At 35.0% G+C, this 13,024-nt stretch overlaps 1 protein-coding gene across 11 annotated transcripts in view; it reads left to right on the top strand.

Moving 5' to 3' along the window:
* Positions 1-13,024, top strand: part of ADGRL2 (adhesion G protein-coupled receptor L2) — a 218,356-nt gene that overhangs the window by 142,872 nt on the left and 62,460 nt on the right. For 6 of the 11 annotated variants that reach the window (XM_081324142.1, XM_081324140.1, XM_081324146.1 and 3 more), the window contains exons 5-6: positions 10,110-10,124; positions 11,035-11,835. In XM_081324142.1, the coding sequence (XP_081180268.1) occupies positions 10,110-10,124; positions 11,035-11,835 (816 nt within the window). The remainder of the gene's footprint in view (positions 1-10,109; positions 10,125-11,034; positions 11,836-13,024) is intronic. The other 5 variants (XM_081324143.1, XM_081324147.1, XM_081324145.1 and 2 more) reach the window with 1 other exon arrangement.

Consider the following 13,024-nt stretch of genomic DNA (forward strand, 5'->3'; position numbering starts at 1 on the left):
CTGCAAATCAGTCATGAGCTACTTACAAGAAAGAAAGATAAATGTTTTGGATTGGCCTTCATACTCCCTAGATAAAATATTACTTAAAATCAGCAGTGAAATCCCAAACATATTGTACATACAAAGAGATCTAAGAATATTTCTGAAGTGTAGGTTTTCTGAAATAAAGAGTAACAACAACAAAAACCCCAAATAGGAGTCTGAGGTGGCTAGATTAACATTTAGCAACTGTTAATTTCTTTTACAAAAGGAGGTGCAGGTGGTCCTCACTTAGTAATTACAATTGGATATGTTGTTAAGCTCTGTTGTTAAGCCAAAAATCACGTGGCCGTTACAGTCTTATGACCTCACTTCCCATTAGGTCATTAAGTAAATCATCATGGTCATTAAGTGAAGCATCATGTGACTGCAACTTATGTTTTTATGTCTGCCTTCTGTTTATGCTGCTTGTTGCAAGCCAGCTGCAGACTACACAAATGGTGATCAGGTGACTGTGGGACTTGGCCACAGTCACAAATGTGCACTGTTTATAAAGAACCTGAATGGCAATCATGTCACTGCAGGATGCTGCAATGATCATAAAAGAATTGGTTGCACAGCTGTTTCTTTTACAGTGTTGTAACTTTAAAATGGTCATTAAAAAGGCAGTCAATAAATTCAACTTAAGACCACTATTAGGACCAGACCTTCTATTGCTAAGTCACACAGCCATCAACAGAGTCTGATTTTATGACCTTTTTGCTGCATGTCCTTAAGCAAATTATATGGTGATTGATTAATCGTGCAAGTAAATCTGACTATTAACACCTCCTCCCATTGACATTGCTTGTCTGAAGACCCCTGGAAAAGTTACAAATGGTGTTCAGATGACCCCCCCCCAAGGCCCATCATAAATATTCTTGTCAAAGGCTCAAATTTTTATCATGTGACCATTGATGTGAGGACTGGTTATAAATCCCTCATTTTGTTGTTGTTAGCTGCGAAGTCATGTCCAACCCATCGCGACCCTATGGACAACGTTCCTCCAGGCCTTCCTGTCCTCTACCATCTTCTGGAGTCCATTTAAGCTCACGCCTACTGCTTCAGTGACTCCATCCAGCCACCTCATTCTCTGTCGTCCTCTAGGACTGACCGGTTTGATCGCCTTGCAGTCCAAGGGACTCGCAGGAGTCCTCTCCAGCACCATAGTACAAAGGCCTCAATTCTTTGGCGCTCAGCCTTTTTTATGGTCCAACAAAATATATATATATACACACACACATACACATATACATACATACATACACATATACATACATACATACATACATACATACATACATACATATACATATACATACATACATACATACATATATATATATATATATATATATATATATATATATATATATATATATAATTTTTAACATAAATTTAAGTTATTGCGTTTAGGGCAAACATTCATAGTAAACTTTACACTAAAAATTAAAGATTTTCAATTCACCATTTATTTACCTTTCACACGTAGTCAGTCACTGTACACATACCGTCACACGTCAGTTGTGTAACAAAACATAATGGTCATCGCCCGCAGTAAGCACTCAGCGCACGATCACATGACCAATGACAAGCTCGCGACCACATGACCAATCACAAGCTGAGCAGTGCCATCACAACCAGTAAAGACAAAGAACACATGCATCAGACTGGACACAAAAGCAGCCCGCATGCACTGTTTTAATGATTTTGCCGCTATACTCGACGGTGATTCAAGCCCACATGGACGAAACATCAAATTTTCAAAAGTTATTTTTAAAACTTGGAAAATCCGTCAAAAAAAGGTGCCGGAACTCTGTTCCAGTGCGTTCTTTGAAAAAAAAACCATGCTTCTTATTTTGAATCTGTAAATAACTACACACTGAAAGTATGCATTCAAATTTGCAGGGAAATGTCATTATTAATGTACCCTGTTGAGGTTGCGAAACTTGCATTTAGTTAGGGATTATATGTAATCCTTTCACAGAGGTTTCTGCAATCCAGACCAACAGCTGGTCACAAATCTTACATTGCTTGATTCATTTTTTTCACTTGATTCACAAAAAGATTTCATTCGCTTTTTAAAAAAATTCCATTGTTAAAAATAAATTCAAACTGTAACTGTAAAATTTAATGGTGCATGAATTGTGCACCCATTTATTCCTCATGTCCCATTTAATTATTTTAATACTCACAACCTTAAGCTTTTCTTATGGTGAAAGGGAGGTACATATTCCATATGTTGAGACAGTTTTGGATTGGTGCTATTCTTGTGTTAAAAACAATGAACCAGGGTAACAATCAAGACTTCATCCACACTTGATATTTACACTAATTTTCCTACTTACATCATTAAAAAAAACACTGTATTATCATTTGTACTGGCAATACTTAGTATTTAATTCTTCTATAAACTTTACTAAGAAGCAATTAAAGGCCAAACACAGTTCATATTTTTTTTTCATTGTTGCCGTGTATTTATACCATTGTGTCATTGCAGAAAACATGCTTGCTGTGGTTTTATTTTTCTGTACCATCGTTAGATTTGAAATGCACTGCACATGCTGAACTTTAAACTGTTTTCCAGTGACTTATCATTAGTGGCTCATTATATCATTTTTCTTGTAGCATGTTGGGAGTAATACATTTTTGCCTATTAAGAAAAAGATAATTCTGATCATAACATCCCCTTACCTTGAAATTACCATTTTAAATTACCAGAAAGAGACTATGACATCATTCAAATATCAAGGTTCTTATATTTCTTTGGATCATTTCCTATAGCAGGAGGAAGTGTTTAAATATACATAAATATTATTTTCAGATCATTTGCTGGGCTCTTTTAGGACACAAATGTGGATGCATTCCTGCCAGTCAATTTTTTTTGTTTATAAAAAAATGATTTCTTTTGCAGTTAACTGAAGAAAACTCTGAATGGCATTGCAAAATGCTGGTGGTTATTTATTACATATTTTGTATATTTTTTTCTATTCTATTTTTCTCAGTTTTTCTATGCAGGACTAATATGGATAGAACTTTTTCTAATTGAAGGACCAAATTTAGAATTTAATTTTGAATAAATCTATTTGGAATTGATATTGGGTGAATATTTGCATTTTTTATTACATGTTATTTTTTAAAAATCTCAGGCAAACACGATGGTGCTTCTTTTAATTTGTACTGCATTTAAAGTATAAGGTTTTTTTGTAGCATATGCCCAAATAAAATAAAATTATATAGCCCAATAACTGATTCATAACCGGGTGCAGAGCTGCAGCCTTTCTCTTGACTGATCAAGCACCAGCTTATTTCAACTTGCAGATTTAAAAAAATGGAACAATATTAAGTTTTCACTGCAGCCAAAGTATACATAGTGCTGCTTATGTTGAGTACCTAATTTTGGTATCATTGCCCTTACACTGCAGCCAGTGGGATCTTCCTACTGAATGTATGGAAATCTCTCATTCAAAACCGCCTCTCTGTACCCATAGTAATTGTAGTTATATTGCCTTGCCCACTACTTATAGTTGATGGAGAAAATTATTCAAGCAATATAATTTAACGTACAGTATAGTATGGCTATTCCTTTTCTGTACTATCACTGTGAGATCACAAAAGGCATTTTATTCATACATGTACATACTATATGTGCAGTAATGCCAAAAATAAGGTACACATCTGTTCTCTGAAATTATCCATATTTCTGTTACATATTCAAAATCTCCCTAGGAGCTTCATTTGCTTTTTCGAATCTCTGCTCTTTTTCCTAGCAACCTACTTTAAAATTTTAGCTTTCTTCTTTCTGCAATGCCCAAATTCTTCCTTTTTCTGCTTTTCACATTCTGTTTGCAATGGGATTGCAAAATTGTAAGTGTACATTTTGAAGGTGTTGAAGGCTTTGCATTGATCATTCATTCACAGCAACCACCAGTATCTGGGATATCCAAAACTCATGTTACGATTGTTACAAAACTGCATATTGCACGTAACTTTGTGTACTGCATGGTGTTTCATAGTTAATGCACTTATAATCCAGCGTATGTTTCAGGTTCAAGGCCATGGAGAGAGGAAACCATCCTTATCAGATAGTGCATATTGTCTTCTGAGCTAATTTACTACCAATGCAGCTACAACAGAAAGCACTATCAATTAATTATTTATTAAAAATATGGAGGGATGACTGCAGTTTCTTGCTGCAGCCTGACTTTTGTTATTGTTGTCCCCACTTGGCCATTGATGGATGACTGTTTCATGCTAAGGTTGTACTCTTATCACTTTGGACATTTCAATTTCTTGTCAAAGCTAAGAGATCTGAAAGACATGAATAGATTTGGGACTCCTACATCCTTACAGTTTTTCTTCTTAGAAAATTATTGCAGAAAAGGCCAAATGATGAAAAATCCAAAGCTGTTTTAAGAATGAAGTTATGAAAATATCAGGGATAACACTGGAATACATGAGAACAATTAATAACCAAATATATGGTTGTGGACTGCATTCAGTTGAAGGCATCATTGGAGTAAAAAAAGGCAGAACGTTAGGAAGTCATAGCACTTTTAATTTCATTAATTCTCTTCATTTTGGAGCCTTTTTTCTAGGCACATATTATTGCATGTACAAGAAAGAGGAGAAGAATCATCATATATGGCAGCCATTGGCCCTGCTGTCTCAGATTTCCAGTTGTCATCAGTTTTGTGACATGCAGGGAATGCAGCAGATAAAAATAAAGTCTAGGTAGAAGATGTGCTGAATTCCAGTGAACTCCCCCTCCTCCCCACCCGCCCACCCACCCACCCGTCCCTGACGGAACCTGTAAAGTTCTCAGAAGACCATAGGGTGCCATGGAATAGATTTTTAAAAATCCTGGCATAGAAAATTTTCTTTAAAAAATCATCAAATGTGTAAATTTGGACAAATAAGCCAGCATAGCATTTGAATGCAATGAAATTTATTCTTAAATACAATAATGGGATACACCTTCCTTAAGAGGATCTACTTTCTATATCTTACTATAACTGTATATTTTCCTAGTTCCTCTGCTCACTTTGGAATTTCTTTCATAGATCAGCAGGACAGCACATAGAAACAGCACTCAGTTGTGACCCTTATTTCAAAAATCACTATTCAAAATAGAAGGCCCCGTGGTAAGGCAGATGTTTAGTATAAGAATTATACATTCCAGTGTTCACATACTTCTGTTATTGTTCAGATATCAATATATTATCTCAGTTGAACTCCATGTGTTCATTAATATATTCACTAAATTAACAGGTAAATTATTTGGAAACCATATATTACAAATAGGATAAAAACTATTTTTGTAGTTGGTTGCTATTCTCATGTGATCAGGATTATATTAGATATATAGTATGTGCACTGCTTCCCAATGTTAGCCATCTAATATTTATATATATATATATATATATATATATATATATATATATATATATATATATATATATATATATATATATATATATATATATATATATATATATATATATATATATATATATATATATATATATATATATATATATATATATATATAGAGAGAGAGAGAGAGAGAGAGAGAGAGAGAGAGAGAGAGAGAGAGAGAGGGAGGGGAGAGGGAGGGGAGAGCGCTTTAATGGGAAAAATATCTTTAGTTGTTTTTTTTGTTTTTTTTTTTGAAAAAAAATTCTCCTACTAGCAATTCATATTCTGTGCCCCCCAAAATTCCACATTTCCAAGAGAAATACTATTATAATCAGAATTTTAAAATAAACCAAAAATGCTTTGCTTTATCCTTGAATAAGAGTGTTACTGATTAAATTTCAGAGCAATGGAGACAGCCCACTTGACATTTCTCTGAATTGTGCAGTATATGTTGATACTCCAAATGACCTAAGTCAGTCCTTTTAGGATTAAAAAGCACAGACACCACTTCATACATCTATGCATGATGTTTTATTTTAAGCCTTGCTTGGATCCGGGAATTCTATGGAAGATACTCAGAGGTATTTTATTTTCTAGCTGTACTATTGGACCTTACAGTTTTATTTATTTATTTACCAGGCTGTCCCCCAAAATGTACAGCTCTACTCAGTGTGACAGCTGTGTACATGACACTAATATTTATTTGTTTATGCCATTGTTCTAGTATTCTGAGCAGTACACTGTTGTTTCTTTTAATGTAGAATATGCTCACATCAACAAACATCAGGAAGTGATGAATTATAAACCTCTTTTTAATTTTTTTTGTTCCGTTTACTTAGTTATATTCTGTTTCCTGGGATATTAAAATGATTTAGATTGTTCAGATCTAGTAAAAATGGACCCTGGCCAGGTAAAGCTATAGTTGAGTATCATTAAAATTAATAGTAATTTAACGGTATATTTTACAGTTAACGATTGAATAGAGTGCATAAGATTCATATGGTAGACTCTATCATTATTAAAGAGAAATGTGATGGTTCCAAATAATTACTGTCATGGAGATGTTTTTTGGACAATGCCAATGTGTTTAAAATAAATTTGGTATGAAATATGTAATAAATTTCCTTGGCATTGAGGCATGCTGCATTAAGAATGCCATGACCAACATTTTTCAAGGTGAATGATTTTCAACCAAAGCAAAAGTAAATAAAGCAATTTTATAGCTAGTATTTATTTTGCAGCAAGTTGCTTATACATTTTACTTGAAGTCTTGCATGTATTCTGATAAATATGTAGACTTTCTTGTTAGTTTCAATAGGAAAAGAGTTATTCATGCAAGTAAGTATATGTGGACACAAATCAGTATTATTTATTTAAACAAATTAAAAAGTCCTATAGGGCAAGAAGATTTATGGAATTCTCTTTCTCAAAACACAGTTGTATTGACTGTTTATCTTAACATCCTTGATATATCCCTGCCTTGGTTTAATTATATTAGACAAACGGTTTGTTTTATTATCCCACTTATTAAAAAACAGGATAATAAACAGTAATTTGGTAGATATTCTGATGATAACTCTTTGTCCTGTTTTGGGTTAATCTGATGCAAAATTTGCCTAAATGAAAATATAAATCTGATTTTTGTTTCTTGTTTACTTCTTTGTTCTAGACCGTTATACTTATTCATTTTAGACAGAGGATTTAATTCAGGCCTGAAAGTCATTCTGTCTCTCCAGAGTCCTATTCAACAGCATAAAGTACCAAGATGAGAGCATGCAAATGTGTAACTTTCCTTATAAGGAAAGGGTCAGAGAAACAAATAATTGCATAACAGTCATATGGAATAATGCCTGAACAATATTTAAGCATATACTTTTAGCTCCAGGAACAATTCCATATTCTCTCAATAAGAGAAAATTGCAGTTATAACACAAAATCGTTCAAATCTTAATGTGGACCTTACCTTTTCCATTTTCCCCCTTCTTGGAATTATTGATGACTTTTTCTTCACAACAAAACAAACCTTACTTTCTTCATTCTTTCTTTCCTCTGTTGTCTTCTTTCCATTTCAATTATAGAAAACGTTTTATGTGTGCGAGGAACGTTTCAACCCAGAATATTTCTGACATTGGCCTTTAAAATGTTTCTAATATTCATTTTACTTCTGAATGTAAACCACCTTGATTTTTTAGTACGTAGTGGGATAAGATATTGATGGAGCAGATGCCTCCATTTTGATATTAGTGAAAAAGATTTATTATTTCTAAAGTTGAAATCCCAACATTCCCATTTCTAAGGAGTGGGAAATGAAATCAGGGTAAGTTGCATAATTTAACTAATGAAGTTAAGGTAGCAAGGTATTCTACTCTAAGTGCTTAAAGGTAAAAGGTAAAGGTTCCCCTGCACATGCGTGCTAGTCGTTTCCGACTCTAGGGGCCGGTGCTCATCTCCATTTCAAAGCCGAAGAGCCAGCGCTTGTCCAAGGACGTCTCCGTGGTCATGTGGCCGGCATGACTGGACGCCAAAGGCGCACGGAACGCTGTTACCTTCCCACCGTAGTGGTCCCTATTTTTCTACTTGCATTTTTACATGCTTTCGAACTGCTAGGTTGGCAGAAGCTGGGACGAGTAGCAGGCGCTCACTCTGCTACGCGGCACTCGGGATTCGACCCGCCAAACTGCCGACCTTCTGATCGACAAGCTCAGCGTCTTAACCCACTGAGCCACCGCGTCCCTATAAGTGCTTAAAAGTCACCTGCAAATATATATATTATTGGGTTGGTGATTGTGTGTTTGTGTGTGTGTATGGATGGAGGTAGAGAGAGTTTCATTGTATCATATTTGTTGGTGATCATCCATCCAGCTGGTAATAAATACATCCATTCTTCAAAACAAATGACCTTTTTTTTTACTCCTTTGTCCTGTTGAACTTCTCCTTCTTTAACCCTGGAGTTTTTAACCAGCAATACAGCTAACATGAAGAAGGTATCAGCTTCCCTCTCTTGTCATGATGAAAGGAGAACTTATGTTCCATGGAAAAAAGTATAATCTAACCTTCCCAAGATGTTCCATTCTTACTTTTGGAGTTTGCCAAGAGCAAAAATTGTATATGTTTTATCTTTGCCACCAGGATTTTCTGAATGAGAAAAGACATTGGGTATTTCTCTGAAGATTTTTTTTATATAAAGCCAAAAGAGAGAGAGAGAGAGAAGAGAGTTCAAATAGTAAAATTGGTAATCTTATCTCCTACATGGCAGAGTGGGAAAGGTCAGCCTGCTTAAAGACTTCTCTAAAACTGAACATACTTTTGTGATCTAGAAAACAGCGGTATTTTAAAGCAAAGAAAGTCCTTGGCTCTGAATGTAGGAGCATTAAGGACTGTCTCTCTACCTTTGCATAGTTTAACTTCATTTTCAATACTTTTAAAATGAAAACGTGTTCTGCACAATGCTAGGCTTTCAGATATGATCAGTAGGTTCCAATCCTACAGGCTGGAATGATCTGTAGAAAAATCCATAGCCAAAATAAGTGGTCAAATTCAATTTTGCAGGTTTTTCTTTTTTCTTTTCTAAAAATTCTAAAATTGGGAAATCTTTGATTTAAGGGAAAACTCCAAACTCCTATCAATCCATTGATGCAGTAAAGCATAGATTTTTGAGATTAATGATATATTGAGTGGATACATATATTATGTTCTGTGGTTTGTTTGCTTTTGGTTTAGCGTGCTGAATAATCTCAGCCAATTGTGGTTTATTCAGTAACTCTACTCCATAGCTCAATCCACTGTCTGTATCCTTAAGAAATATTCTTCTATGTTATAATTACTTATTTGCATGCCCAATTTTATATGCATTTTTGTCCACTTCGCCCTTAACTGTAAACTCCAGGAAAGCTAAAGACCACAACAAATTGTATCTTTAAAAAAAATAAAAATAAAGAAACATCTGTATTTGGAAAAATGGGAAACCAAACTCACCATGAATTGGTGATTTACATAAAAAAACAAACCAGTTGAGAACTCTTACAGTGCCCAAATATATTGGGTTTGCTTTTGGTTCAAGATTTGGATTTTGCAGTCTCAGAGAAACTTTGCAAGAGGCTGGTCAGAATTAAATACTTTAAACATAAAGGCTAATCCAATTTTACTAGTACCTCCTGCAAATTCAGTAACAGAAATACTTCTGTCCTGCAGAAGAATAAGATTGGGGTGCTATGCAAATCCATTTAGCCTTTCCTTTAACCAAAGCTGTTTCTTTATAGTAAAATACAATATATAAAACACATGCATATGATAGCATATTAATAGAAGGCCTTTTTACGTGCACTTGTTAAGGCTGCTTGGGTAACAGAAGGCTATGTATATCATGCATTAGTCAAGTCTTTCATTATTTATTCAGGTTGACTAAGTGAAACTACATCCCAGCATTTTCTGTTCTGCCTCTTTAACCTACTAAAATGATTGATCAATGTTCACTTATGTAACTGTAGAATCTTTCTCCAGCTAGGTTTTCCTGTTGTCTGTTTCTCTCTATCCAATGTTGTGCAGTTCTTATTCTCCCTGTGTTTAACGTCTGTTAACTAATTTAATCTTCGCCTAATAATCAATTTGTGTTAATCTTCTTCTTTTTTTCCTTGCACTTTTTTTTTTCATTTTTCTTCCGATGCTTGAAATAGAAGTGGAGCAAAAAGGTAAATAACATATATAGTCCAAACCCCTCAGCTCCTTGTTATGTGCCTTATGGATGTTAACCTCCACCTGTTCCCCTTCCCCACAACATTCTGAAATTATAATAATCAGCAGGATCTTATAAATACCCTTCCTTAAAGAAGTTGATTTTGCAATTTTGCAATAAACTGACTTGGCTGCTAAACTGACTCGGCTATTTAAAAAGCAGGTGATGGGATTTAGTATCTGATGGCACCTGCTCTGGGATGAAGACTCCCGTTGCTTTTTTCCTCCCTCTCTTTCTCTTTCCCTGTCTTTCTCTTACCCATGACAACTATTTGTTAATAAAAATGTCATCTTGCTTGGCTTTCCAGAACCCTCTCCATAGCATGCCATAATTACAGGGTTCCTGGTCTGTTCCATCCATTGCTTTGGTTGCTCTTTATTTCTTTTGCTCTTGATGAAGGTCTACGGATCTGATGTTTTAATTTTAATTTTTCCCCCTTGTATGTCGAAGCAGCTTTATTTTCAGTCTGAGAGTTTCTGAATGTTTCTTGAAAATGTTAAGAATTAAAAACATCTACCAATCAGTTGAATCACTGCACATCAATTAAAAGGTCGGGAGAATAAATGCTCTTATGCAACGGTAGTTCTATTTTTTTTTCCAGATTTAGTAACATGCCATAGAACCTTGGTTTGTTGTCAGAGAAAAAGACTGCATATATTGGTTACTACTGTAACTTTTAAGAACCATAATGACAAAGGGTAAAACGTATTAATCACATATGAACTATAAGGCATTGTAGTTAAAGAATTTTTGTTTCTTTAAAGTTATACATACGTAGAGTGCTTGCCTAGACTTTATGGATATTGTGATTTTTTTTTTCCTTTTTTTTTAATCGCTCTTGTCTTGCTTCTTTCTGTGACTACCAGTTTTTGTTTGCCCTGGGACGTTGAAAGCTGTGGTGGATTCCCCAAATTTATATGAAGCTGAACAAAAGGCAGGTGCCTGGTGCAAAGACCCTCTTCAGGCTGCAGATAAAATATACTTCATGCCATGGACTCCATACCGCACTGATACTTTGATAGAATACGCATCTTTAGAGGACTTCCAAAATGGACGCCAACAGACAACATACAAGCTTCCCAATCGAGTGGATGGTACCGGATTTGTGGTGTATGATGGTGCGGTCTTTTTTAATAAGGAAAGAACCAGAAACATTGTGAAATTTGACTTAAGGACTAGAATTAAGAGTGGAGAAGCTATTATAAATTCCGCCAACTACCACGACACATCCCCTTACAGATGGGGGGGAAAGACTGATATTGATCTGGCAGTGGATGAAAATGGCTTGTGGGTAATTTACGCTACAGAGCAAAACAATGGAATGATAGTCATTAGCCAACTCAATCCATATACTCTGCGTTTTGAAGCAACGTGGGAAACAATCTATGACAAACGGGCAGCCTCTAATGCTTTTATGATATGCGGGGTGCTTTACGTTGTACGATCAGTTTACCAAGACAATGAAAGTGAAACCGGTAAAAATGCAATTGACTATATTTACAACACCAGGTTAAGCCGTGGAGAAAATGTAGACATTCCTTTTCCCAACATGTATCATTACATTGCTGCTGTGGATTACAATCCAAGAGACAATCAACTGTATGTGTGGAACAACAATTTCATCCTACGATATTCTCTTGAATTTGGTCCTCCTGATCCTGCCCAAGGTAGGAATTCCCTTTTTAACTATTTAAATAAATAAACAAACTGCTTATAAATAAATAAATAAATAAATAAATAAACTCTAGTCTATTTGGAAATTAGCAATGGATGCTTCTGCTTTGCCAAAACGAAACAAACACAAAAGGACAGTTTTGATTTGATTTTTACCTGCACATGCCAAAATAAGGACAATCTTTAACACACTATTTCTGCATGGACGTTGTGAAGGTTTTCATTGCAGTTTCCATTTTGAGCTCCAAGGAATGTGATTTAATATTTTTGTTGCACGTTACTGCATTCTCATATTTCCAGTTATGTGGCAAATGCAGAACTAAATATGTATAGGAACCTAAAAGATAGTATCATTATATAAACTGCCAGAGAGAAGACATTTAGGAAGCTTCATCAGTGGAGAAGTGTTTTCAATATACTGTGATTCACATACAGATATTAAACACTGACAATGTTGTTTAGATAAATAATTGGCAAAGGAACAGAATAAAAATATTTTGTTACAGCTTGCTGAACTCAACTCAGTTTAAAATATATATTATGCACAGAAACATTTGTGGACTTTGTTGCTTTTCGTTTTTGTTTAACTTTATATATTTTTATTAGATGTTCCTCTTCAACTGTTGATGAACTTTTATCACTTCTGTTATACAGAACTGGTTGCTTGGTCCACTGTAAATGTAAAATAACTATAGGGTCAGAAGTGCTATAAAGTAAGATAGGGCTGTATACTAAGGTGTATATATACTAAGATGTAAAGTTACTATATATGGGTGCAAATGCAACTATGGATAGCGTGTATCTTCATTTCTGAACAGAAAAGAGCTCATCCTGAGTAGTTAGATCAATGTCATCAGTTGGGGGAAAAAAGAATTTAAAAAGTTACCTGTTTAATCAGTATTGTATTGAACATACAAGAAAAAGTTTAAAGGCTACTTTGCTGAGATTTTTTAAGGCAATGAAATAAAACTCATATACACACACACACACGGTATATATATGTATAAAAGGTAAAGGTTCCCCCGCACATGCGTGCTAGTCATTTCTAACTCTAGGGGCCGGTGCTCATCTCCGTTTCAAAGCCAAAGAGCCAGCGCTTGTCCGAGGACGTCTCCATGGTCATGTGGCCGGCATGACTAGACGCCAAAGGCGCACGGAACACTGTTACCTTCCCACTGTAGT

This window comes from Vipera berus, assembly GCF_964194415.1.
Source record: "Vipera berus genome assembly, chromosome: 3".
Lineage (NCBI taxonomy): Eukaryota > Metazoa > Chordata > Lepidosauria > Squamata > Viperidae > Vipera > Vipera berus.